Source organism: Aegilops tauschii, chromosome 3, assembly GCF_002575655.3.
Source record: "Aegilops tauschii subsp. strangulata cultivar AL8/78 chromosome 3, Aet v6.0, whole genome shotgun sequence".
In the NCBI taxonomy this organism is placed as follows: Eukaryota; Viridiplantae; Streptophyta; class Magnoliopsida; order Poales; family Poaceae; genus Aegilops; species Aegilops tauschii.
Genome location: NC_053037.3, coordinates 5,747,351 through 5,774,648, shown reverse-complemented (window position 1 = coordinate 5,774,648; position 27,298 = coordinate 5,747,351). Strand labels below are relative to the sequence as shown.

At 43.6% G+C, this 27,298-nt stretch overlaps 2 protein-coding genes across 2 annotated transcripts; one reads left to right on the top strand and one right to left on the bottom strand.

The window, feature by feature from the left end:
* The first annotated feature begins 1,616 nt into the window (after positions 1 to 1,616).
* Positions 1,617 to 3,510, top strand: LOC109786783 (uncharacterized). Its single transcript, XM_020345344.1, has 2 exons — positions 1,617 to 2,870; positions 3,469 to 3,510. Exons 1-2 carry the CDS (start codon positions 1,617 to 1,619, stop codon positions 3,508 to 3,510), a joined length of 1,296 nt encoding a protein of 431 aa, XP_020200933.1.
* A 20,367-nt stretch (positions 3,511 to 23,877) lies between these two features.
* LOC109776792 (thioredoxin H-type) lies at positions 23,878 to 24,969 on the bottom strand. The gene is made up of 4 exons (XM_020335451.4): positions 24,937 to 24,969; positions 24,729 to 24,832; positions 24,518 to 24,643; positions 23,878 to 24,349 (listed from the first exon to the last, which is right to left on the bottom strand). The coding sequence occupies exons 1-4, from the start codon at positions 24,959 to 24,961 to the stop codon at positions 24,221 to 24,223; spliced, it is 384 nt and encodes a 127-aa protein (XP_020191040.1). The 5' UTR covers positions 24,962 to 24,969; the 3' UTR covers positions 23,878 to 24,220.
* Positions 24,970 to 27,298: the final 2,329 nt, after the last annotated feature.

Genomic DNA, 27,298 nt, shown 5'->3' with positions numbered 1-27,298 from the left:
AATTTGATGAACTTTTTTCAAAGTAAATGAAGCTTTTTGAAAATTCATGAACTTTTTTTTAATTTGTAAACTTTTTTTGAAACTCAGTGAAATTATTTCAAATTTGTGAACTTTTTTAAACATGATGAAACAATTTCAAAAGCGATGAACTTTTTTTGAATACATGACTTTTTCTAATTCATGTTTTTCTAATTTTGTTCGCATTTTTTTCTCCAAAAAATCATGCTTTTTCTAATATGTATGTGCGAGAAATAGCGCGGCTACGTTTGAAACTTCCCGCGCTGCAATAATTCACTAGCTCCTAGTTGCTCTAGTGGTTAGGCAACATGCACTATATCTAAACGACGTCAGCTCGAATCCTCACGGGAGCAAAAAATTTGGGAGGTCTTTCACTCTACAAATACACTGCATGTTCCTGGGCCGCCCCATCAGGTGCGGCAGTGGGTGCCAGTTGCCTGAACCGGCACTTTATACCTCCCGATATCACCGATGAAGAGTCATAGTTGGGCTTCTGGTTGAGAAGGGTCGGGATACTGTGCAACAAAGAGTGGCGTTCGAAAATTTATCTGTGCAGAAATAATGAAAAAGATTTATCTTCTTCATTGCTGAGTACGACATTTCGCATCAAGTGAATTTATAATTTTTTGCACGGTTTGAAAGAAATGCTCCAATCATTTTATGACAACTTTCATAGACAAGTCGCTATATTTTTTTTTCTCTATCTTGTGAGAAAGTTGTCATCTCTTTATCTACATGCAGGATCCATTTCACGGTTTTTTTCCAGAACTGATAGGAGATTTTACCCAGATTTAAGAAACGTTTATACATGTACTAAACTTCCAGAAATCCTCTCTAGTCTTCTGCCCCATTTGGACATTACAGACTGTCAAACGGAGCAACGTGATGCACCAGCAAGAGCTCTCTAGTCTTTCCCATTTGATATGTGACATACCAAGAGTGCAATACAACAGAACAGACGATCATTGGTTCAATTGTAGCAGGTTTCAGTGAATTTTCACATAATACACCGTATACTATTGGCCGCCCAGGGGGGAGCCTCAAGCAACCAAACTGCTCATGAGTCATGACAGAATGTTGCAGCCAAAAACATCAGTAGCCGAACCTAAGCATGTCTACCCCTTGTACTTCGCAAAAATGTAGCCATTAGGCTAAGGCTAGCAGAGTGTAGACAAACCACCGTGCACCTGACTCATCATCACAGGTACTCCCTCCGTCCGGAAAAACTTGTCGCAAACTTGTTTGTCAAATGGATGTATTTAGCACTAACTTGGTGCTAGATGCATCCTTGAGGGACAAGTTTTTTCGGACGGAGGGAGTACTTGGTGTACGGCTAGCAGAGGAGTTGAGAAACCCTCGGTCTAACCTAGGGGACTTATAACTTCCATTCAAAGGTGTTAACCAGAGCTTGGGCTATTTTGATAACAACAATCTTCGGGTTTACGCTAACATCCAGCAATGTAACTATGTATGTCTCCATGGTTCACTCACTCTTTTACTCTTTTTTCTTTGATTTTTGTTTTCGTTTTGTGAAAAATATTCTTTCTGTTTGAATTTTTTTGAGCAATTCTTTTTCCTTGATTTGAGAGTAATAATAAATGGTTCACTCGCTGGAGGGCCCAATAAATACTTGGTGGATCGGATTGGATCGGTCAAGGCCCAACCCAACCCAATGCGAGGGTGCCCGCCGCCGTAGCGCGCGCCTCCGCGCCCAGATCGACGCCACTGGGCATGGCGCCGGAGCGGCCAGCCACCGCCGCGGCTCGCGCCGGATCCACGCGATTGAGGAGGCTGCCGGAGTGTCTCGCAGCCGCAGCAAGCGCCTCCGTCCCAAGATCCGCCGCCGCCGCCGGACATCGCCGGAGCCACCTGCCTCGGTCCTGGACGGCGAAGACATGCTCCGGGAGATCCGCCTCCGCCTCCCTCTCGACCTATGCTCGCTCCCCCGCGCCTCCGCCGTCTGCAGGCGCTGGCGAGGCATCCTCGCCGACCCCAAGTTCCTCCGCCGGTTCTACGCGCGCCACCGCAAGCCGCCCCTCCTCGGGGTATACCAGAAGCGCCCCTTCCACAAGGAGGAGATCGTGTTCATCCCCACCCCCACCCTCGCCCTCGCCACTACTCGCAACCGCATCCCCCCTGGGGTCCTCTCCCTTGTACAACGTCACTGCTGCTCCGAGGTGCTCGACTGCCGCCACGGCCTCCTCCTCGTCCGTCACTGGGGAAACCTCCTTGTGTGCGACCCCATTTCCAGCATGGTGCGCCAGGTGGTGCCTCCGGAGGCTCTGCTTGACAGCGCCGAGTTCGAGCTACGGGGGGCGGTGCTCTGTGCCACCGGCCAACAGGGCCATGTGCACGGCGCCTGCCACTCCAGCCCCTTCAAAGTGGTCTTGATGTGCCATCATTTTGATGAGAACCAACTCCTCACCGGCGTTTACGCCCCCGAGACCGACACATGGGGTCCTCTCATCTCTAGGGAGCTTCCTCCATATGTGTCTCGCGGTCATTCTAGCACCCTTGTTGGTAATGCCCTTTACTGGCCGTCAGTGTTGTCTTTGATCACCACCATATTTCGGTTTGATTTGGACACACAGAACCTTACCGTGATTGACGGGCCTCCCAGTGCGTATAATTACAATAAACTTCAGATCATCCGGGCAGCGGACGGAACTGTTGGTGTTGCCATCTTGCATCACAATAACCTTCAAATGTGGCAGAGGAAGGTCAACTCTGAGGGTGTTGCCGTATGGTTTCGGGGCAAGACTGTTGCATTGCGTAACATTCTTAACATCCCTCCTCAGACTGGGAGGAGCGCGGAGTCTCTCAAATTGGCGGGGTATGATGAGGATACAGATGTAATCCTTTTAGCTAGACCATACGGCGTCTACATGGTTCAAATCAAGTCAATGCAATCCAGAAAACTTAATGGAACACCGTCTCCAAATTATTTTCATCCTTTCAGGAGTTTCTACCCACTAGGTGATTGCTCATCCTTGGTCTTTATATTTTACATGATTGCTTGCATATGGTTATTGTAACTTTTAAATGTTGCACTTACAACTTTAACTTAACAAGCATTTTTCTGTCATAAAACTTAGCTAGCAATTATTACTTTTGCTAGATGGACGAGTTTATCGCCGTGTTGCATTATTCTTTTTATGTATTTGAAAATATCAATTGAAATGTCAAATGATAAATTTTGGAGGTAGTATCAAGAGTTACTTTTGTATACTGCTTTGTATGAATGTTCCTTGCATTTTACAAGAGATGTGGTTTTATTTATGTATTGCCAGTATTGAAAGTGACTTTTAACACATTTATAAAAATAAGTTATAAAAGTGAATTATTTTGCTCGAGTTATATTTGCCATCTCATCTTCCTATCGGCCTTCTCTTATCCATTTGTCTTTTATTGTGGAACTGTTGTTAATTGTCATGATTCTTATGCTTCTAGACACAGCCATTGCTGGTGGAACTAATGGAGCTGAAATGTTAGGATGATTTGATGTGCTAATGTGCTGAAACGGTTCAACAGGTAAGAAGATCTCCTGAATATAATTTGTGAGATTTTGACCTTTATTTATTTATTTTCTCTTTGGAAGATAATATGCACCCTCAAACAACTGTCCACGTGGAAGAGATTTGGATTCACACATGCTAGTAACACAGAGAAACCATTATAATGATGCCGAGGCTGAGTGTCGGATCATAAATGATATGCAGATGATCCACATAATATGTTAGTAGCCCATTTTGCTATTACAAACATCAGTCACCTCATTCTTTTTTGTTGAGAAAAGCATTATATCAGTAACTCTCTTGTGTTGCCTCCATCACCTTAAAAAAATTGTATGAGAAGGCTGAAGGATTTATTTTGTTGTCATATATAGCTAGTAATATGATTTGAGTCTGCTTTTTTCGAGGAGATATGATATAACTCTACTTTATGTTGCTGGACTGATCATGAGTTACATACCCCTGTTAGATTCGCCTTGTTCATAATACACTATTACATGCTACTATTAGGTTCACATTGTTCATACGCTGTTGCATACGCCTTGGTGCTACTATTAAGTTTTGTCAGTATCTGCATGAGGTTTACTAACATATTAACGCTTTTGTTTTCTCCAGCTGAAGAAGGGATGATGCAGTTGTTAGTTGTCACTAAGTTTGTCGCATCACATCAATTGGGGTTGTTAGTTGTCACTGAGTTTGTCGCATCGCTCCAATAGATCAGCTGCGTTTGTATGTTATCTGCAAAAACTTATCGTGCCTTAGTCTAGCCAAGTAGTATGTAATGTAGCAAGATGCTTTTGAATACCTGATCCGGGGGAAATTTCAGCTTAACTATCCTAGTATTATTTGAAGTCGGATTTGATCCTGTCTTTGCCTTTTCTAAGTGCGTGTGCTTGGCAGATCTTGTCTTTAGCCAGGAGAGTTTCTGCCCCATGTTTTTGTATGCTTGTGTGTGCTCCTCAGCTTCGGTTTGAAAAGAACGGTCCTAACTGAATGCTGTGCCGCCAGTGTTTGAAAAGAACGGTCCTAACTAAAAAGCTTGGGAGTTGCTCCACAATTTATACAGATTATTGATCTGTTGCATGCCAGTGTTAGATCAAATCAAATGTGCATTCGTTCATACTGTAGCCCGCTCAGTGTAGAAATATCTGAAACTGCTTGCGGCGCTGTCAAATTGTAGTTAGATGGACCCAACTATTCAAACATGCCCATGTAAAGTTTCAGGCCATTTGCAAAGTATCCCAAAAACTTCTAAATGGATTTGTTAGATTATTTATGTTGTCGCAAGTTACGCTAATTTGCATCAGCTGATTTTACAACTTTTGGGCGTATCGAGAATGCTCATCTTTAGCAAAGCCAAACTGTCATAGAAGGTAGCATGTCCATGTAAAGTTCCAGGCCATTTGCAAAGTGTTCTAAAAACTTCTAAATGGATTTGTTTATTTATTTCGTTGCAAGTTACGCTAATTTGCATCAGCTGTTTCTACAACTTTTAGGCGTATCGAGAATGCTCCTTTCATCTTCACCCAAACTGTCATAGAAAGTTGTTGCCTTCTTATGCACATGTAGAAGTCAAAATTGCGAAACTGAAGTTTTACTGAGATATTAAATAGCACAGGTTTTGTGTACTCAAGTTCAAAAAGATTCGCTGTAGGTTTCTGCCCAGATAAACAGGGAGTTTTCATCAATGTGACGGACCAACAGACGATCATTCGTTTGGTCACACCAACAAGTTTCTGTGATACTTACACACACACCGTACGAGGAAGTAGCCCAGGAGCCTGAAGCAACCTGGCCCTTACAGGAAGTTGCAAGCATAAACATCAGTATCCCTCCCATCAAGTTTGTGTATCCCACTATCCCTTGCAGTCCGCAGAAATGTATCCGTTTCCATAATCTATGCTGGAGTTCAGGTCGCTGGGATAGTTGGAAGTATGAACAAAAAGAACTCCATTCCTGAACCACGTTTCCATAATCTGTACTGTATAATATTAGCCGCCCAGGAGTAGCCTCAAGCAACCAAGCTGCCAATGACAGAATGCTGCAAGCAAAAACATCAGTAGCCATCCTAAGCATGTCTACCCCTTGGTACTTCGCAAAATTGTAGCCATCAAGCTAAGGCTACCAGAGCATAGACAAACCACCGTGCACCTGCTATATATCAACCAGCGAAGCGCGAAACAAAAGAAGGGATTTCATCTCTACAAAAGTATCCGTAACCTATATGCTGCATGCAATGACATCTGTTCTGATGAACCAAGGAGAGGAGAACCACACAGCTTTAGAGAAAGGACATCGGAAAAGCATGTGCAGTTCATCCTCTAAAGTACCACATCTAGGACACTCTTCCATAATGTGTTTGGAGAACTTGCGTGTTTACCAGTGGGAAGAGCTCGACGAAGAAGACTCAAAGCAAAAGTTTGAACTCTTGGCACGATCTGTTTTTCTTGATAGGCAGCTCTGTGGATTTTCTCCTGCATGTATATGTGGTGTTTACTCAATTGACATGAACAAAGAATCACGAGATTAATGGAATAGCTGCAATTGTAAGCATGCAGAAACTTTCAGGTTATACCATGGCAGAAATTTTCGGGATCGACACTGATGGAGCCCTGTGTAAGGGCATCTTCGACGGCAACCCACAAATTTCCTTCCGCATCCGTCCGCGGATAGGGAATCAGTCCGCAGACACGGATGCGGGAAGCCACCATCCAACGCTATCCTGTATATGTCTGTCAGTAAATTCAAATTCAAATATACTCCGATCCACACAGCGTGCCGGATCACACCAGCGCCGAATCGCATGGCCGATCATAACCAAAAAGAGGAAAATGTGCTTAGTTTTTAGATGCCCAAATCCAAAAGAATACCAGTCCGTACATTACTGCCCTGTCGGACCGGTAATCACAGTCGTCTGCTCCCCAATCAAGGAGGTGCCGCCACCGCCGCGTAGGTAGCCTCCGCTTCCGCGTCCTCATAGTCCGCCACCACGTACTTATCATTCTGCCACTAAAAAATCTAGTAGAGGACTGATTGCAACATCATTCTTGCGTCGGCATCCAAAGAGTCTTTCAAGGTAAACATCTTGGCGTCCTCCGCATTGGCAGCAATCTTCACCCTCTTTTCCTCGAGGGCGGCCTTCCTCTCTTCGATCAAGGTCCTCTCCTCATCGATCTTGAGCTTCTTGTCTGTCGCCTCCATCAACAGTTTGAACCTCTACTCTTCGTCTCCTCCTTGATGTCCGTGCGCCTCACGCATACCTCCTCCTTCTTCGCCAAGATGTCCTCGAACGTCTCCGTCTGCTTGGCCGCTGCACCTTCTGCTTCGCCCTCTCCTCCTCCCACTTCACGCGTAAATTTCTTTTAACCTCCTTAGGCGGTTCTTAGATTGGGTTGGTAGGGTCATCGGTTTCTTCCTCGTTGGCTTGGGCGGCGTCTTGCAATGGAAAGGTTCCACTTCGGTTGGTCATTCAACTTCAACCAACATGCATGACGGTGCAGGACTTCTTCTCCCACTTCTTGTGCACCACACAAGCACAAGTAAGCTACAAAGTGAAACAATGTTGACAATGCGTATCCGTCTAGTGAGCAACAAAACATTACATGTCCGGCTAGTGATCAACAAAACTAAAGCATATCCGGCTAGTGATCAACTTACTTGCTCGGTGATTTGTGCACCGCTAGGCCATCGTGGGATTAGAAGCTTCAAGTGCCCGCAATACTTGGACACGACCTCTTGGATGGTGTACCATCGATGGTTGAGGGACTTCCATTCATGGTTGTGGATGAGCGCGTCAGAGTAGGGTGCGAAATGCTTGTGTTCATGGAACCATATGTGAATGTTCCTCCAAAAGGTTTTGCCCATTTGTTCCGTGCCATGGATCGGATCAATGCTAGTGGTCAACCATGCATCACACAACAGCTCATCCTCCCACAAGTTGAAGCTTTCTCCTCTACCCTTCTTCTCCGGATCGCCGACTATATCATCCAGATCATCATCACCGCCGTCCTCCTCCTCCCCCTCCGGTTGCTGCTCTCCGGTGGCCCAATGTTGTTGTTGCTGTGTGCCATCGCCGGTCTTGGTGTAGGACTGCTGCATGCTCGTCTGGGTGTAGGACTGCCGCTAGTGGCAGTTACCGAACTAGGTGGGATCCGAGTCTTCCAGCTGCCCGTCCTAATAGCCCCTCCTCCTCCCTCGCCTCCGTCGTGGATGTTATCGAGCATCTCCCTGTCCGCATCGTACGCTGGCTCCCCAGATCTAGGCATTGCAGCGAACAGCGTGCGGGCACCCATTTGGTCCCCGGCCACTGTTCGCGCCCGGACAAGCTGCGGCGAAGAATACTCGAAAAAGAGTGGCGTCGCGTTAACCTCGACGATGTAAGGCACCATACCGGATGGGGCTCCGAGCTACTTGGCGGTGTAGTAGTACGGAGGCTTATAAGGCTCTGACCACGGCGTCGTATGTACTTGTAGGAGATATGCCCTAGAGGCAATAATAAATGATATTATTTATCTCCGGGTTCATAATTATGTTTATGTTCCATGCTATAACTGCTATGGTTCTCGAGTCTGCAATAACCACGAGGCTCGGAGGAAGACTCATATGCACGTGTGGAATAATAAACGGTAAAATGTATTCCTAGTCTGGCCTCTAAGACTAGCTCAAGTGTTGCATGATGGTTATGTTTTCCTGATCATGGACATGTCTATGTCAGCAACCTTGAGGGCATAATGTTAAGAGAACATTTGTGTTGAATCGACCCGGCATGATGTTATGCTATGAGATTCATTCGTCACAAGTTTATTGGTACATAACACAGAGATGGTTAACGTTTGCATGATTCCTTAGACCATGAGAGTATCGAGTTTCTTCATGCTTGCTTCATGAACTTTGGGGTTTGTTAAACGTCATCCATAATTGGGTGGCTATTACGGCGGCTTACGGGTTCATGGAAAAGTGTGTCAAGTAACTTGATAGCTCAAGATTGAGATTTGCTCCTCCGACGATGGAGAGATATCTCTGGGCCCTCTCGGTGTTACGGTATCCATCATCGTCTGGCCAGACACTTTGTGATTTGATCACGGGGATGCCGGAACACGATAACGAGAAAAGAGAACAATACCGGTAACGAGGTAACTAGCATAGTGGACAAGTTGTTGATCCACGGGAATGCCAACATGTCTCACCTCGGGTATTTGTAACATCTCGCGAAGCAACAGGAATAGCACACGGCAACTGGAGGTTCACTCGAATATTTATTCGTGTGGGTATAGGGGTCAATATGGGTGTCCACGGCTCCGATGTTGATCATTGATCGGAAGGGGTTCCGGGTCATGTCTATACTTCACCGAACCTATAGGGTCACACACTTAAGGGTCATCTATCTGCTGAATACTAGACAGGGAGTCTGAGAGAAAATCACCGAAAAAGTTTCGGACACCGAAAAGTTTCGGACAGCGGAATCGTACCGCAGAGAGAGGTCATCGGATAAGTTTCGATGATACCGAAAAGTTGTTTCGGGATACACCATTAAGTCAAATTGGTTTCGGCACATGCCTGATAATTCTTGGAGGATGCCAGAATCATTCTGGAAGCTTTTTGGAATTTTCTGAGATAAAAACCGGAAATGTTCTGGAGCTGCCGGAGCCACATCAGATGCGTTTCGCAGATGAAAATCACTAAAACCGGAATTGTTTCAGAACGCGTTGAAAATCATTTTAGTGGGTACTGGAAATGTTCTTAGCCCACATAAATATTTTCAGTTCGATCGGACGCTAAAAAATGTCGTCGTGAATAGTGAAAATCAGCTTTATGGTTACTTTATGGAAAGCCACCTTTTGGGGCTTTGCTCCAAAAGATCTTGGGGATGACATGGATGGATAGGAGCCATTTTTTGGGCCCCTCATGAGGGTGTGGCCGGCCACATGGGGTATCCCCCCTTGGGGACCCTCTTGTTCCTTGGTTTCACTCCTAGGTCCTTGTGGAAGGACTTCATTCATGTGCATTTTGGGTTTTTTGTGAAACTACCCTACCCCCTTGGGATTTCCTATAAATAGAGGTGGAGGGGCAGCCCTCCACACTCATCCCTTGCTCTCATACACATGCCATGCATTATCTGGCTTCTTCTCTCCCTCCCACGAAAAGAGTTCCGTAGAGCCGTAAGGCTGTCTGGGTTCCGGCAGGAACTAGTTCTGGACGGCGAAGCCCTGCCGGATAGATGACACCGTATGTGTGCAACTCTGTAGAGAGATCGTAGTTTCGGTCTTAGTTCATGAGTGCCTCCCGAAGGGCTGTCCGTGTGACCGTCCGAGTTTCGAAGGTCCTCCCGAAGGGCTGTCCGAGTGACCGTTCGAGTTTCGAAGGTCCTCCCGAAGGGCTGTCCGCGACACCGTCCGGGGGGCTGTTCGACCGCCTCCTGGAGGGCTGTCTGAGGAGCAGATGAGGGTATACATCCTCGCGGTTGGGAGGTTGTAAATCCTAGCTGCGGGGATCTGCACCGCCGATCGTCATCGACTCTACTTCCCGCTGCAGTACGAGTCGGTAACGAAAAAGATCAAACCATGTATGCAGTCTCCATAGTGGTCCTGGGCTGGTGCGTAGGTCGGAAATTTTTTGTTTTCTGCTGCGTTCCCCTACAGTGGCATCAAGAGCCGTGCTATGCGTAGATGCAGGTTTCGATCTAGAATACATGGAGATGTATGCGTATTGCATAATATAATTAGGTAGTAGATGAGATCTATTGCTGAAAATTATTTATGCGGGTGACAGATGAAATCTGTTACCCGAGGTTCTTGTTGCTTCCCTAGAATTTGCGTTTGCTCAATCTCGAGACAGCATGGTGGAATTTGACAAAGTTCTGGCAATCCGTGATCCTGATTGATCATGGAAGTGCTATCAGTTCTTTGGGTTCTGCCGTAGTCAAAAGAAAGATGAAATTCGCAGATGAAAGGGCATTGCAGATATTATCTGCATGGGGGTCATGCGTATGACGAAGTTTAGTATGGGGCTCGAGATTTAATTATCTCGTGTTTCATACACCCCGAGATGTTAATGTAGCAACTTGAATAATCATACTTGATGATAAAACGTTGGTAGCTGCGGTTTAAGTCAAAACCTTAGAAGCCACGTAAAATAAAATTTTGCATAAACCTATTAGAGGCGTCTAACTTGGTTTTGCAGGATGTGCATGTGATGTGGTATAGCAGTGCTCATACTAATTCGATTATGTATGAGATGACTATATGATGTAATTTTATTAACATGACCTCCGTGTCATGATTCGGCATGATGGCTGGAGCCATATGATTGCACTTTAATGACCTGCGTGTCAACCTTGTTGTAATGCATTATTTTGTTAGCTATAGAGATAGCAATATTATCTGGTGCATCAACAAGGTGGTGGCAATCTTCGCGAAGGTGAACACCGACGCGAATGCCGAAGACGAAGAAATGAAATACTTCTCCGTCAGAAAGGGCTATACCATATCATGCTATTATGAATTGCCTGAGATGTTTATCCCTTATGATGCACCCTTCTTGATTGCGCGGTAGTCGCTTTTATTAGGGTGATCTCTCACTTAAAATATCAAGTAGTTAGTGTTCTCCCAAGTGTAGCACCGTCACGGCACCTATCTTTTCAGGGTGCGCCATGGATGCATGGGTACGAACGACTAGAGAAGTGTGAGGCGGGTGAGGTCAGACCTCGCAGCAAGATCACTTGGTTATCTTGACGTTCATGGCAGGATCGTCCTGAGCTCGGAACACATGCATCGAAAGATGAGCAAGAGTCACATAGAGATGTGATCGGCAAGTTGGCCTACCGATTAAAATTCCCGTTATGAGATGATGATTCTATGGCGATGAATTGAAGTCTGGATCTTGTATCACTCAAAATTAATTGTGAGAGATATTGATTTGAGTGGGAGCGCACTGTTGAATTAACATGTTTAATTCTCAGTGCAATTAATTATGAACACTGTCTAAGTGTTTCTTGCAAAATAGTTGTAGAATAATGGTTCGCGTTTCCACCTTCCCTATTAAAATTGAATAACTGTTAAATATCTGGTTAAAACTTTACGATTGGTAACGTAATATGAGGATTGTCCTCAAAAGTGCCGAGAAGGACTTTGTCCTATCGCATGCTTTCCGTATCCTCCCGCTAAAGCTATGGATCATGTGACTCTCGTCCTTTGATCCAAAAGCTATAATTCCGTTTCAGTCAAGTGCAATATGTTTGCTTCCATGAAACCCAAACTTCGAAAGTTGGGATAGTTATATGATATTCATGGAACTGAAAATTATTTTCAGATACAAACAAAGTAATGTTTGTTTGCAAGTATTAGTAAAAGTGTTTACTATGCATTTGACTGTTGGGAAAGGGATCCAGAAGAATGCCTGTCATATAATGAAAGGTGAATAAAACAACAACTTAAAGATAAAGGAAGTGTCCAAAGGGTGTTAGTATGACTTACACGCCTAGTAAGCTAATGCCACTCTTAAGTTGGGTGCTTCTTCTGAGAGTAGGAGAAATACTAAAAGTTAAACTGCTAGAAGTATAAAGGCAAAAGGAAAGAAGACTGGAATATCTAGCTCATGTATGAATGTCATACAAGTTTTTGATGTATAGAAGGCTGGTCAAAGATATAGTTCTTGCGAATTATGGTTAAACATGTTAATCACTAATTCTTGGGTATTGTGAGTTCATCACAAAAATGCCCGCTCGATTGCAGTCTGTTGCAACTCGATGTAAGAACTACTATGGCATGAAAGACTAGCTAGAAATGAGGTTAAGGTATACACATGGAACATAGTAAATGTTACTATACCTTCCATCGGTGTATTGCCGTCTGTATTTATTTTCATAATTCATTTAGAGTTTTACAAACTCTATCCCATTGCATAAGGCATCTTGCAAGAAGGTTGTTCATAAGAGAACTTTTTATGTTCGATGTTATGAATAACACAAGGGCCATACTTTCATTATGAATGAGATGTATGTTATGAATATTGATAATAATACAATACCTCTGGGTTTACTTTTCATATTTCATTTTGGAGTTTCATACACTCTAGCCCATTGCACAATGTTTGTTGCAAAAGAGTTGTTCATAAAAACAACAATTGTTGTTAAGTATTATGAATAACATAAGGGCCATACTTCCATCATCGATGGGACGTATGTTATGAATATTGAGGGTAATATGATACATCCATAACACTGACGCTAAATGTCGCAAGACTAAAAGAATACCACACAAGTGTGGCACTACATTTGGTCACATTGGAGAAACCCGCATGGAAAATTCCATTATGATGGATTTTGAAGTCTTTTTGATTTTGAATCATCTGACACTTGCAACTTTCCTCCGAAAAGTGAAGTGACTAAAATACCGTTCACAGGCCATAAGGAACGAACAACAAACTTATTAGTGATCATACATTTGATGTGTGTAGTCCGATAAGTGTTGTTAGTGGTGGATTTATTTATCTTCAGAAATGACTCAAGTAGATATATGGATATTTACTTGATGAGACGTAAGTCTGGATCTTTTGAAATCATTCGAAAGGTTCTCAAAAATGAAGTAGAAGTTATTGTAACAAGAAAATTATGTTTCTGCAATTTGATTGCACAAAGGAATATTTGAGTTACATGTTTAGCGAATGTCTGATGAGTTGTGAAAGGGGTTTCATAACTTGCACCTCCCGGAACACCACTGCAAGTGGAAAGTCCGTGGAGATGTAATCAAACCATTTATGACATGGTAAGGTCAAAGATGACATAAATAAATTTGCCATTATCCCTTTTAAAGTGATGCTTTAGAGACTGCGGCTTTTACACTGAAAAGAGTTACATCGGGTCTGTTGAAATGAAGCCATGGTATGGTACGCCCAACCATGTTATATCTTTTCTTAACATTTGGAATATGGGGCTTGTGTAAAAGGTTACAAACCTATTCCAAATCAGACAAGTGCTACTTTGTAGGTTATACCAAAATGTTGGGTATTCCTCCCTCACTATACCGAGGCAAATAGTTTTGCCGCGAAACGGTGTGCTTTTAAAGAGAATGGTTCTTTCAAAAAGGTGAGTGGGAGAATAGTGCAACTCGACGAGATAAACAGTATCTAAGTCATCAGATCAAAGGAAAGAGACCTTGGAAGTAATTCCAGAGTTTCCTACTGCGACTGATACGGAAGTCTCTACAATAAAATGTATGAACTTCGGTCGAACTTGCAGCTGAACCACGTAGGCAAGGCTCGTGCAAACCTCTCAGGTGCGCAAACGAGATATTGTTGTTAGACAACATTATACCTACGATACACAAGGAAGCGTTGATGGGCCCTGACTCCGGAATTGGCTAAATGCCAATACAACCCAAGTTGGTTTCCATATAAGTGATTCAAGATTAAAACCTTGATACACCTTTCGGAAGACTTAGAGTCTAACGAATATTTATGGAACTTAAAACTGATATGGATAAAAATGTTTTATCCATAAAGCTCGACTTGTTGAAATAACAAGTTCAAGAGTTGACTACGATGAGGTTGTTTTCATCGTAGCGATGCTTAAAGTCGGTTCGGGTTGAACTAGCAATTAATACATATTTCAATCATGAGATATGAAACATGGATGATAAAAGGATTTCCATCTGATGGAAATGAAAGCTAGGACTTGTATATGATACGGTCCAAAGTAACTTGTCGATCCAGAGGATGCTAGTAGGTATGCAAACTTCAGAGTTCCAGCAATGGACAGAAGAGAGCAAAATGGAGTTGGAATCTTCGTGTTTTGATGAAATGGTCAAAGGGGTTTTGACTTCATCAATGGGTAACGAAGATGCTTGTAATTCAAGAAAGTAAGTGGGAGCGTAATAATATTTCTAAAAACCTTATGTGCTTGGCACATTGGTAATTGGAAATAAATTTCTTGACACGAATTAGGACTTCATTTGAAAATAGTTTTTCGATGAAGTGCTTAGGCTAAATAGCCTCAATATTAGGCATGATGATCTATGGAGATAGATTTACCTAATGGGGCTAAGCAATGAATACATATTGACAAGATGCTAAAACCTTTTAGCATTTAAAACGCCAAGGAGTGATTCTTGCCAAAGTCACATGGAAGGAGTTTTTGCAAGACTCGGTGTCCCAAAACACTGATGAGTAAAATACATGATGCAGATTCCACACACTTTTGTGGTTGGATTAATCATGTATTCCATGGTATGTAGAACAACCAGATATGTCCGATACTCCCAAGGTGTTGCGAGTATGGATACTAAAGTGATCAAAGTACTGATCGTGGGACAACAGTGAAAGATGTCATTGAGTACTAGAGTAAGTACTGATGATATGTTTTCTTGCAAGCGGAGATCATGAAGAGTTCGTTGTAAAATGTTACATCGATAGTCTTCATCTTTTCACCGTGCGATTTTCGATTTAAGTTAAGGGTTTTGTGTAACACACAATGTGGTGGCACAGTTAGTTGGAACTTGTTCAAACTAGTTACTGTGGCGAATTCTATAACAAGGGCTAAGTATGTTGACGCTTTAGAAGCGACAAAGAAGATGTTGAATCATATAGTTCATTCATGAACTTAGTATAGTTCCAAGATGGCTTTTGACAATGGGACACTACTGCAGGTAGTTGCTCCATAACTCAGTCTGAGGAATCCAGGTTCGACCTGTGATTCACATACATACAAAGCCAAGTCCACACAAAATATGAATTTTTGTGAAAACGTGAAAACGCGAGGACATGCAAAGATACACACGGAACTGAAGTCGTCAGATCCGTTGGACATCAGGCTATACCACAAGCGAAGCATATTTACACCGGTGTGCCACAGGTGTAAAGTGCATTAGCATTAACTAGATTATTGACTCTAGTGCAAGTGGGAGTCTGTAGGAGATATGCCCTAGAGGCAATAATAAATGATATTATTTATCTCCGGGTTCATAATTATGTTTATGTTCCATGCTATAACTGCTATGGTTCTCGAGTCTGCAATAACCACGAGGCTCGGAGGAAGACTCATATGCACGTGTGGAATAATAAACGGTAAAATGTATTCCTAGTCTGGCCTCTAAGACTAGCTCAAGTGTTGCATGATGGTTATGTTTTCCTGATCATGGGCATGTCTATGTCAGCAACCTTGAGGGCATAATGTTAAGAGAACATTTGTGTTGAATCGACCCGGCATGATGTTATGCTATGAGATTCATTCGTCACAAGTTTATTGGTACATAACACAGAGATGGTTAACGTTTGCATGATTCCTTAGACCATGAGAGTATCGAGTTTCTTCATGCTTGCTTCATGAACTTTGGGGTTTGTTAAACGTCATCCGTAATTGGGTGGCTATTACGGCGGCTTACGGGTTCATGGAAAAGTGTGTCAAGTAACTTGATAGCTCAAGATTGGGATTTGCTCCTCCGACGATGGAGAGATATCTCTGGGCCCTCTCGGTGTTACGGTATCCATCATCGTCTGGCCAGGCACTTTGTGATTTGATCACGGGGATGCCGGAACACGATAACGAGAAAAGAGAACAATACCGGTAACGAGGTAACTAGCATAGTGGACAAGTTGTTGATCCACGGGAATGCCAACATGTCTCACCTCGGGTATTTGTAACATATCGCGAAGCAACAGGAATAGCACACGGCAACTGGAGGTTCACTCGAATATTTATTCGTGTGGGTATAGGGGTCAATATGGGTGTCCACGGCTCCGATGTTGATCATTGATCGGAAGGGGTTCCGGGTCATGTCTATACTTCACCGAACCTATAGGGTCACACACTTAAGGGTCATCTATCTGCTGAATACTAGACAGGGAGTCTGAGAGAAAATCACCGAAAAAGTTTCGGACACCGAAAAGTTTCGGACAGCGGAATCGTACCGCAGAGAGAGGTCATCGGATAAGTTTCGATGATACCGAAAAGTTGTTTCGGGATACACCATTAAGTCAAATTGGTTTCGGCACATGCCTGATAATTCTTGGAGGATGCCAGAATCATTCTGGAAGCTTTTTGGAATTTTCTGAGATAAAAACCGGAAATGTTCTGGAGCTGCCGGAGCCACATCAGATGCGTTTCGCAGATGAAAATCACTAAAACCGGAATTGTTTCGGAACGCGTTGAAAATCATTTTAGTGGGTACTGGAAATGTTCTTAGACCACATAAATATTTTCAGTTCGATCAGACGCTGAAAAATGTCGTCGTGAATAGTGAAAATCAGCTTTATGGTTACTTTATGGAAAGCCACCTTTTGGGGCTTTGCTCCAAAAGATCTTGGGGATGACATGGATGGATAGGAGCCATTTTTTGGGCCCCTCATGAGGGTGTGGCCGGCCACATGGGGTATCCCCCCTTGGGGACCCTCTTGTTCCTTGGTTTCACTCCTAGGTCCTTGTGGAAGGACTTCATTCATGTGCATTTTGGGTTTTTTGTGAAACTACCCTACCCCCTTGGGATTTCCTATAAATAGAGGTGGAGGGGCAGCCCTCCACACTCATCCCTTGCTCTCATACACATGCCATGCATTATCTGGCTTCTTCTCTCCCTCCCACGAAAAGAGTTTCGTAGAGCCGTAAGGCTGTCTGGGTTCCGGCAGGAACTAGTTCTGGACGGCGAAGCCCTGCCGGATAGATGACACCGTATGTGTGCAACTCTGTAGAGAGATCGTAGTTTCGGTCTTAGTTCATGAGTGCCTCCCGAAGGGCTGTCCGTGTGACCGTCCGAGTTTCGAAGGTCCTCCCGAAGGGCTGTCCGAGTGACCGTTCGAGTTTCGAAGGTCCTCCCGAAGGGCTGTCCGCGACACCGTCCGGGGGGCTGTTCGACCGCCTCCTGGAGGGCTGTCTGAGGAGCAGATGAGGGTATACATCCTCGCGGTTGGGATGTTGTAAATCCTAGCTGCGGGGATCTGCACCGCCGATCGTCATCGACTCTACTTCCCGCTGCACTACGAGTCGGTAACGAAAAAGATCAAACCATGTATGCAGTCTCCATAGTGGTCCTGGGCTGGTGCGTAGGTCGGAAATTTTTTGTTTTCTGCTGCGTTCCCCTACAGTACTATGGGCGCGCTCATCTGCCGGTGTCCGCCACGGCCACGTCACCGCCTCATCCGCCATGAGCTCCACTCTCATCGCCACCACCAGGCCCACCGGCGGCCAACCACTTCTTGAGCTTCTCCTTTATGGCCTTCGCTTTGACACGGCGAGTTTGCATCCTCGCCAAGCTGATCTTCCAGGCGAGCGTGATGCTCGGATCCTCCGGCACCTCCGCCGGATCCATCTTCGACAGATTCTCCAACTGTTCCATGCGTCAATGACAGAAGGAAGAAGAGGATGGAAGAAAGAGCGGGAATTGGGATGAGAGCAGCGGCGAATGGAAGAAGAGAGCGGGGGATTTTGGTGCGGAAACAGTACGGGATGCTATAAAAGCGCGGGCTCCGCCTTCCTGCCTAGGAGGTAGTGCCGCTGCCTAGGATCAGGCGACGATGCCACTGCCACCGAGCGCCGGCCCTGCCACGACGGCCTGCACGCACGGTTTCAGTCAGATGGTGAGCGCCCGTGTGCTACATCTCCAACGCATCTATAATTTTTGATTGTTACATGCTATTATTAGGGATGAAAATGGAGCAAAAACGGACGGAACCGAGTGCTACCACATTTGTTTTCATGTTTTCTTGCAAAAGTGGAAATGAATACAGAAACCCCAAAAATGAATACAGAAACATATACTACCGGAAACGGATACAGAGCGAATATAAAGCGGACACGAAAACAGAAGTGGGCATTGACCGGAACTTAAAAACCCCTTTAATAATAGAGAAATGCACACAAAAGCAAACAAATTTAATGAGTTGTTAACATGGCTACAAAATAATATCATTATATTAGCAACTTAGCGTAGTATTGTAGTAGTACCGAACAATTATGTATAGGGTCAAGTTGAGTACATGTATGGTAGTGGAAGTTGGGCCTCAGATCCATTCTACTAATTGTGTCATTGTGTGTTGTTTGATGGTTGGGCTACAAAGCAGCCATAGATCTACAGTAGAAACAGAAATTCCATATTCCCGGAGACGGAAAGTTCCGTTTCCATGCCTGTTCCACCGGAAAATACTGTATTGTTTTGTTTCCGCTTCCGCATAAAAAAATTCCATTTCCACTTCCGTTTTGCAAATTTTCGTTTCCATTTTCATATTTCCTCTTCGTTTCCATTTTTCCTCCGGAAAAGGGGAAAGTTTCCACTCCATTTTCATCCGTAGCTATTATATTATCCATCTTGGATGTTTTATATGCATTATTATGCTATTTTATATCTTTTTTGAGACTAACCTATTAACCTACTGCCCAGTGCCAGTTGTTGTTTTGTTACTTGTTTTTGTCTTTTATAGAAAATCAATACCAAACGGAGTCCAAACGGAACGAAACTTTTTGACGATTTTTCTTGGACCAGAAGAAATCTAGGAAGCTTCTGGAGGAGGCGAGAAGGCCCACGGGTGAGCCACAAGTTGACCAGGCGTGCCCTAGTGGGGCGCCCTATGAGCTTGTCGCCCCCTGGCTCCTCTAACCCTAATCTCAGCTCCATAAATACCCAAATATTGCCCGTATACTAGGGGCACACCAAAAATAATTTCCCGCCGCCGCAAGCATCTGTTCTCGTGAGATCCCATCTTGGGGCCTTTTCTAGCAATCTGCCAGAGGGGGATTCAATCATGGAGGGCCTCTACACCAACCTTGCCACCCTTCCGATGATGTGTGAGTAGTTTACCGCAGACCTACGGGTCCATAACTAGTAGCTAGATGGCTTCTTCTCTCTCTTTGATCTTCAATACAATGTTCTCCTCGATGTTCTTGGAGTTCTATTCGATGTAATCTTCTTTTGCGGTGTGTTTGTTGAGATCCGATGAATTGTGGATTTATGATCAGATTATCTATGAATATTATTTGAGTCTTCTGTAAACTCTTTTATGCATGATTAAGATAGCTTTTTATTTCTCTCCGATCTACTTATTTGGTTTGGCCAACTAGATTGATTTATCTTGCAATGGGAGAGGTACTTTGTAATGGGTTCAATCTTACGGTGTCCTCACCTAGTGACAGAAGGGGGGTAGCGAGGCACATATTTGTATTTTTGCCATTAAGGATAAGAAGATATGGTTTATACCATATTGTTGGATCTATCCCTCTACATCATGTCATTTTGCTTAAGGTGTTACTCTGTTCTTGTTAACTTAATACACTAGATGCATGCTAGATAGCGGTCGATGTGTGGAGTAATAGTATTAGAAGCAGGCAGGAGTCGGTCTACTTGTCACGGACGTGATGCCTATATTCATAATCATTGCCTTAGATATCGTCATAATTATGCGCTTTTCTATCAATTGCTCAACAGTAATTTGTTTACTCGCTATATGCGTTCTTTCGAGAGAGAAGCCTCTAGTGAAAACTATGGCCCCCGGGTCTATTTGTCATCATATTATTTTCAGATCTATAAAACCAAAAACACAAAAATACCTTACTGCAATTTATTTATGTTTACTTTATTTTGCACTTTTATTTATCTTCTATACCTATCTCTATCAGATCTCATCCTTGCAATTAATCGTGAAGGGACGACAACCCCTTTTATTGCGTTGGGTGCAAGTATTTGTTTGTTTGTGCAACAACTATTGGAGACTTGTGTGTTCCTCCTACTAGATTGATATCTTGGTTCTCAAGCTGAGGAAAATACTTAGCTCTACTTTGCTACATCACCCTTTCCTTTTTAAGGGTAAACCAACGCAAGATCAAGAAGTAGCACCATGTTGTACGGCCGCGGCCACAATGAAATCTCACAATAAGAAGGATATAGACAGAGGCGACACTTATCGTGAGCGGAGATGTATATATATGTAGGGGGGAGACGTGGCGAGGGTGCTGACCTCCCACGGCGTCGGCGGCGGCTTGGGCGACTCGTCCGGGGCGTCGGCGGAGGGTGTGGAGGCGGGAGGCGGCGGGTGGAAGTGGCGGCCGCGACGGGAGAGCTTGAAAGAGACGACAATCGCACGGCCGCGGTGGCGGTGGCGGTGGCGGTGGGGGGTAGGGTTTTGCCCGGCGGTGTGTGGTTGGTTGGGGGGTTTTTGGTCGGGGCTTCTGGAGAGAGAGAGGTGGCGCCAGGCGGTGAGGAAGGAGGAGAGGAGAGTGGGGGAGGGAGGCTGGATGGCCCACCGATAGTGTCAGGGTGGGGGGATCACATGTCAGACGGGGTGGCGTGATGTGGTCTGTGGTGGTGCCTGCGGCAAAGGCGATGTATTAGCACGGAAGATACATGTCTTTCTTTCATTTTTCAGCTGCTACGTCTGTTTTCAAATTATAAATAAAGTTTTAGTTGTGTGTTATGTCAGATTTATTTATGTTTGACCAAACTAAAACATACTCCCTCTGTAGTTTTAAAATAGGGCCACGCTACGCATCGGCCAGTGGATCTTTTCAAATAAGTGTTGTGGTTTTAGTTCTCCCTTCTAAAATAAGTGTTGCATGCCCTCTCATCTACTTGCCATGCCGGCAAATCTTGAGTGGACTTGTTGACTTTGCTTTTTAGTTACTTGGATGGATCAGAAAAGGGAGGGGAGAGAAGGACAATGGCAACCTACAAGCACATGATTCCCTGTCAATCGTGCGCAACATCGCCTCCTTGACGTCAGTGGCGGGCCTAGGATCTCAAAATGGGAGTGCCATAGTTACATTCACAATATATAAGCAATATAATTTCCACAGTTTGATTCAAAATTTATGAAAATTACACTACCCATGGCAGCCCCACTAGGTCCACCCATGATTGACGTACTCCGCACCAAGGGTTAACATCTCCTAATGGACCTTGTAGCCTCCTCGCTGATAGGAGCAATCTCGTTCTCACCAGCCAGGTCTGTATACTTTGCAACCAAATCGAACACTCCCTCGCAAAGCCAAACCAAGCCGTGTCGACTTATGCTGGAGAACCTTCTTGCATGAGGACAAACTGCCCGATAGAGGAGGAGGGGGCAATCCGGAAGGCGACACACCTCATTGTGCAGGGAAGCCTGGGCGGCAGGTGCGGCGAGATGAGCATGTAAGATTTTACTCCGACATCACTTTCTTTACAACAGATTTTGATCGTATTGATAATGAATAGAGTCGTATTTTGATTATGTTGTCACTGGTTACTAGTCAATGCGAACCATACAGTTATAACGTTATCGAGTCACATTGTAATCTGATCATAGGATGAAATCAGCAAATCAAACACACAGTTTCATAGACTTAAGCCAAACTTCGAACTGCATTTAATTTGGATCTGTGGATGTATGAAATTCATGTATTATAAAAAGCTCGTGTGGCTTGTCTGTTGTTACAAAATTATATCAACCAAGATGCCTTAGCTGAGAACTCAACCTCGAGTACCATACTATGGGTGCTTGTTCCAAGCCATAAAGAGTCTTGTCAAGCTTGCATACATAGTGGGGTGTTTTCTGGTCTGCATACCTAGATGGTTGTCTCATGTAAACATCCTCTACCAGAACACCATGCACAAATACATTCTAAACATCTAGCTATCTCAAACTCCACCCCTAGACACAACAATAACTAGCACAAGCCTAATGGTTGCAGCTTTAACAACAGGGCTAAAGGTATCTTCATAATCTAAACCATAATATTGTTCAAAACCTTTTGCAATGAGACATGCTTTATACCTATCGATCAAGTCATCTGCCTTTTTCTTGACTCTATACACCCATTTACATCAATGATATGTTTACCTCTTTGATCAGGTACAAGGTACCAATTTATGCATGCGTGGGGGCAGCAGATGCCATGCGTGGGGTCAGTCAGATGCAATCGAGGATTGAATTTTCTTTCAAAAATAATAATAAAAGGATTGATTTCCTAAATGCAGATTGGTATATGAGACTTTATATCACAGCTAGCGTAGATGCTCTATTTGCATGGAGTTTCCTTGCACGTCACTTTGTGTTGATAAATTTCACATCCCTATAGTCAATGGATAGCCGTGAGCATTTTGTTTACACATTGGATTAAGACTATCTATTACGAAGATCTAATGGTTGTAATAGCAAGTTTAATAAAGGTCCACACTAATCTAATGGTCAGATGTTTCTGATTTTGGGTATATGAGAATTCCATCATAGCGTACATGTTCAATTTGGATGGAGTTTCCTTGCACATCACATCTATGTGTTGATAGATTGCATGTATATATGTATAGTCAATGGATTTCCATGAGAATTTTGTTTACACATTAGATCAAGTGGATCTATCACAAAGACCTAACGTTCTAATAGCAAGTTAAATAAAGGTCCATGAAACTAATGGATAGACGTTTCTAATTTTTGGTGGGATATTTTTTCTGGTTAGCCGGTAATGTACTTTTAATATATAATAAAATCGATACTAGAGACTAACGCACGCTTCACCACACCATTCTACACTAGTGAAATTAACTATTTTATATCTTGCAATCAGTTGTTTTGTTTTGATTTTATCTTTGTTAGCTTTGTGTTTTAATTTTTTATTGGTGGTGTTTTTTTATTCGTTTATCATGTTGGGTTGCTGTTGCAACATTTTTCTAAGAAGATAGGTGAGGTGTTTGATGCGTGGTTGTGAAATCTTTGCACATTTCGGCCTTGGTGTCAGCCGGTGGTGATTGTTTGCTCCTATTTCACACTAAAACCATGGAATTGCTACTACAACGCTCACACGGGTCATTCGCTTAGCTAGGCTCCCTGGTCCTCTCGCTTGTTTATTTCGCTCGCCCCCACTGCTAGCTCAGAAGAAGATTTTAAAATATGTTTATGTTTTTCCAAGTACACAAATTTAAGTAAACACTCATAAATTAAAACATGGAAAAAGAAGAAATAAAAATTAAAGACCACACACTTACGCGTCGGGTCCTCAGCGACTACCACAACCGTCAAAGCACCAGAACGCTTCAATTCAGGGGATCTTAAAGAAGAAATAAAAACTAAACACCACACACTTGCGCGTGGGGTCCTCAGCGACTCGCACAACCATCAAAGCACCCTTCAATTCAAGGGAGCTTAGTATCTCTATAGATAGATAGATGTGCGATCGTCTCTCTTTGGTGTTGTTTGGATTTAATGGTTGCTTGGTTTACCCGTATGGAGCGATTCAATGCCAGATATAATGAAATAATTGGACAGCAAAACTTGAAATTAGAAATAAATGATTTTCTGATGCTATAATATGTTTATAAATAGATAAACCTTAATGCTTCATAAAAATAGATACATTCAAAAAATAATATTAAACACTTTGTATTGGCAAGTGCACAACTCAGGCACAGTAAGTATGCTATTTATATCTGGTCTTCTATGGAGGCGACAGTGCGTAGACGACTTTTGAACCACAATCCAGTGAAGCCGTCCATGCATGGCAACAAACTGTTTGCAAACCGCTTATCGGACCATTGTGCAATGGTCGTTCACCCTATATGTCGTGTGCACAGTACTTTCCTAGATGACAGAGTGCCGCAGGGCTGAAGTGATTGAGATTTTCGACGAGATAAATTGATACATATCTCAACCGTTGATTCACCAATAATATACCTAACGGAAAGGCCGGCTGATGGAAAAGACCATCAGTCGACAGATCCTATCTAGTACCAGTAGTACTGTATCATTCATATGTTGGCCATGATGATGATGCTGAGGTCCCCGACCTTGGCGCCGACGACCCTGCCCTTCTCCACACCTTGCTTGAGCAGCAAGAACGTCGGCAGCGCCTCCACTCGGTACCGCTCCACGATATCCTGTGTAAGTGGTTATATATATCAGTGCAGTACGCAGTGATCGAGTTATATATGCACAGTTTGGTTATCCGATCCAAAATTAGTTACTCCCTCCGAAAAGAAATATAAGAGCGTTAATATATTTCTTTACAGAGGGAGTAATATCCACGCGCGCGTACGTTGTCATACTTTGAACTTGTCGACGTCCACCTGGCAGAATATGGCGGCCCTCCTCTTAGCCACGGCCATGGCCCTGAAGGGTCTCATCATCACCCTGCATGGCTCGTTCCAGCTCGCCCAGAACATGAGCACCACCTTAATTTCAAACAGAAAAATCAGAGCTTCAGAAATTCATTAAGTCCAAAGAGAAACACAACAGTTAAAATGATTGCGGACGCACCGGATAGGTTTGCGCTAGAGGGTGCGCCAGGGCGGACTCTAGCTCCAGAGAACTTGTGATGATGTAATAACTCCAGTAATAGCCTCTGCGGGGCGCCTTAAACACTGCACAACACAACAAGAGTTAAAATATTTACGGCGGGACAAAATATTCCGTCGGCAAGCTAGCCATCATCGCCAAGCTTAGGAAAGTAGTCATACGTACGTACCATCGACACTGGTGGTCAATGACATGATGCCGCCTTTGCTCCCACGGCGTGATCGATGACAATATATAGATGGTTGTAGCTTAGGCCTCAAGCTGGTGGGGTATGTGTATGATAAGAGAGCGACATTTCAGTGTTTGGATGGGACGGAATAGATGCTGGCCGGCCAGTCACGGCGATTAAAGTAAAGTTTTTTTTTTTGAGAACCGATTAAAGTAAAGTTGAGATGGATGTTCACACATGCAATCACGGTGCGCCTGTCTCTCCTTCCTTGGTATTCTCACTACTACAGCCTAAAGCAGCTCGTCGCAATTATTTAGTCTCTTTAGTAGCTATACTCCCTCTATAAGAAATATAAGAGTGTTTAGATCACTAAAATAGTGATCTAAATGCTTTTATATTTCTTTACGTAGGGAGTAGTTAGTAGGAAGAACTGAGGTGTTTGGTTTCCCTTAATGGAAATCGGAAGGGGTGAAGCCTTTCTTTGTTTCAAAAAAAAAATCTTACAAACCAAAACAAATATATAAATAAGGCGCTATACTTCAATAAACGTAAGAATCCTATTATCAAACCTAGTTAGCTAGATGCTCATTTGCAACACGTTGATTTCATTTGATCCTTCATAAGCACGGATACAAACTTGAACTTGGATAGATCAGTAACCAAAGTCGGCGAATATTTGGCAAGGGGTCGGCATCGTAAAAGGGAACCAAATTAAACTTAGTGCCATGAAAAGAGGATCAAAGAGTCACCTAAAGATTATTCCAAACCCTGTCCTTCAAAAAAAAGGGAAGGGATTCCACCTCCACTTGCGGTTCCTTTTACGCCGTGAAGATTCTTGCCAACTCTTACAGCCATGCATTTCGTTATTCTTTTTCGTAGTGTCGCATTTACTCTCGAAGCAGCCTTTCGCTCCACATTATAATTTAAGCTCAAACGGACGAACCAATACAATGCTGAGAAAATTCTCATACAAAAAGATCGAAAGCGAAATGAAATTCTTAAGAGTAGCAACGCCAACAACGCAAAGCCAAGCAATAATACAGGAGATGCTACACAATAATTCAGGAGATGCTACACCTAACAAGAAGCTACGAAGACTACCAGCTCAGAAAGGAATCACACAGTCTTAGGAAACCATCGGTCACCGTTGCACTGAACACACCAAGCAATCACCAAAGAGGGTCGTCAGCCGTTGTGCTTCGGGCCATGGAGCACCGTTGCTGCCAGGAGATCATGACGACTGAGAACGATGGCAACAAGATGTAATAGATAAGAGACAATCGAGACTATCTCACACCAGAGTCGAGAAAGCTACACGCCAGGATCAAAGCATGATCGAAGTCACTAGCGAGCTGCAACCGGAAGGTACCGGACTCCACGACTCCACCCCGTAGTGGGTAACCGCCCAGCCCAAAAAGTGAGACTAGAGTTTTCATTCGGAACTCTAGCACAAGGAGGGGACCCAAAACGACACCACCAAGAGGGAAGCGACCCCCGCATGCATTGCCGTCGGTGGCGCCGCAGCATCGAGCTTTCACTCGGAGCCGCACCCGTGTCACCCATGGTACCAAGGTTGTCGACCCAACCAGAGAAGAGGGCTGCTGCCGCCGCTGCCGAAGCCACGATCACACACCAAGATCACCGGCTACCCTTTTCCTCACTACCTTTGAGTTGTACTATGCTTAATAATTAATAAAATAGTTGTGTGTATCATAATACAGAGGTTGAGCTTTTAATCTTCTTCTTTTCAAAAAGAAAAAACTAATAGCTATTGCTGTTATTTTAGGTTTTCACTTTTCATCTGAAAAGATTTCTGGTGAGCAGTACTGGAAGGACTTACTTTGTAGTTGCCACCTAAATAATATATTTTTCTCCGCAGCCACATTAGTCAAATTTCATCGAAGCGGGAACAAGAGCCAGACAAATCAATCTACTTGTGACACCTTTTACTGACTTACCAAACAAATTTTGTTTTCTCGGCAAGCCAATAAGTGATTAAAAAATAATATACTAATATATATTTAGATACGTATATCATGGGCAGAATTTGATAATATTTATTTACACAATCACATTAATATGAACAGTTAAATTAGGGACTAATGTATCCGAACTTTTTTATCCTGTTGCAACGCACGGTCAAATAATTATCTAGTACTAATGATAAAGGTTTCGAAGTATCATCGAGGCAGACAAATGTAAGGGTTGATAGTCTGCAAGATTATTACAGCAAAATATTAAGGCACATCCATCAAGGCGGGAGAAGTCTATCTTTGGCGGCACACGTACGACAACCAATTAAACAGCAAGATCGACTAGCAAGCAGCAAGCAGCACACAAAACAGAAGCAGATTAAGGGCAA

Bases quoted from the DNA above. Each gene is read 5' to 3' on its own strand.
- LOC109776792 (XM_020335451.4), bottom strand. From the start codon at position 24,961: ATGTCATTGACCACCAGTGTCGATG. The intron at 24,644-24,728 runs GTGCGTCCGCAA...TTTGAAATTAAG, and splicing joins CTCTAGCGCAAACCTATCCG to GTGGTGCTCATGTTCTGGGC. The intron at 24,350-24,517 runs GTATGACAACGT...CCACTTACACAG, and splicing joins TGGACGTCGACAAGTTCAAA to GATATCGTGGAGCGGTACCG.
- LOC109786783 (XM_020345344.1), top strand. From the start codon at position 1,617: ATGGTTCACTCGCTGGAGGGCCCAATAAATACTTGGTGGATCGGATTG. The intron at 2,871-3,468 runs GTAATCCTTTTA...TTATGCTTCTAG, and splicing joins GGTATGATGAGGATACAGAT to ACACAGCCATTGCTGGTGGA.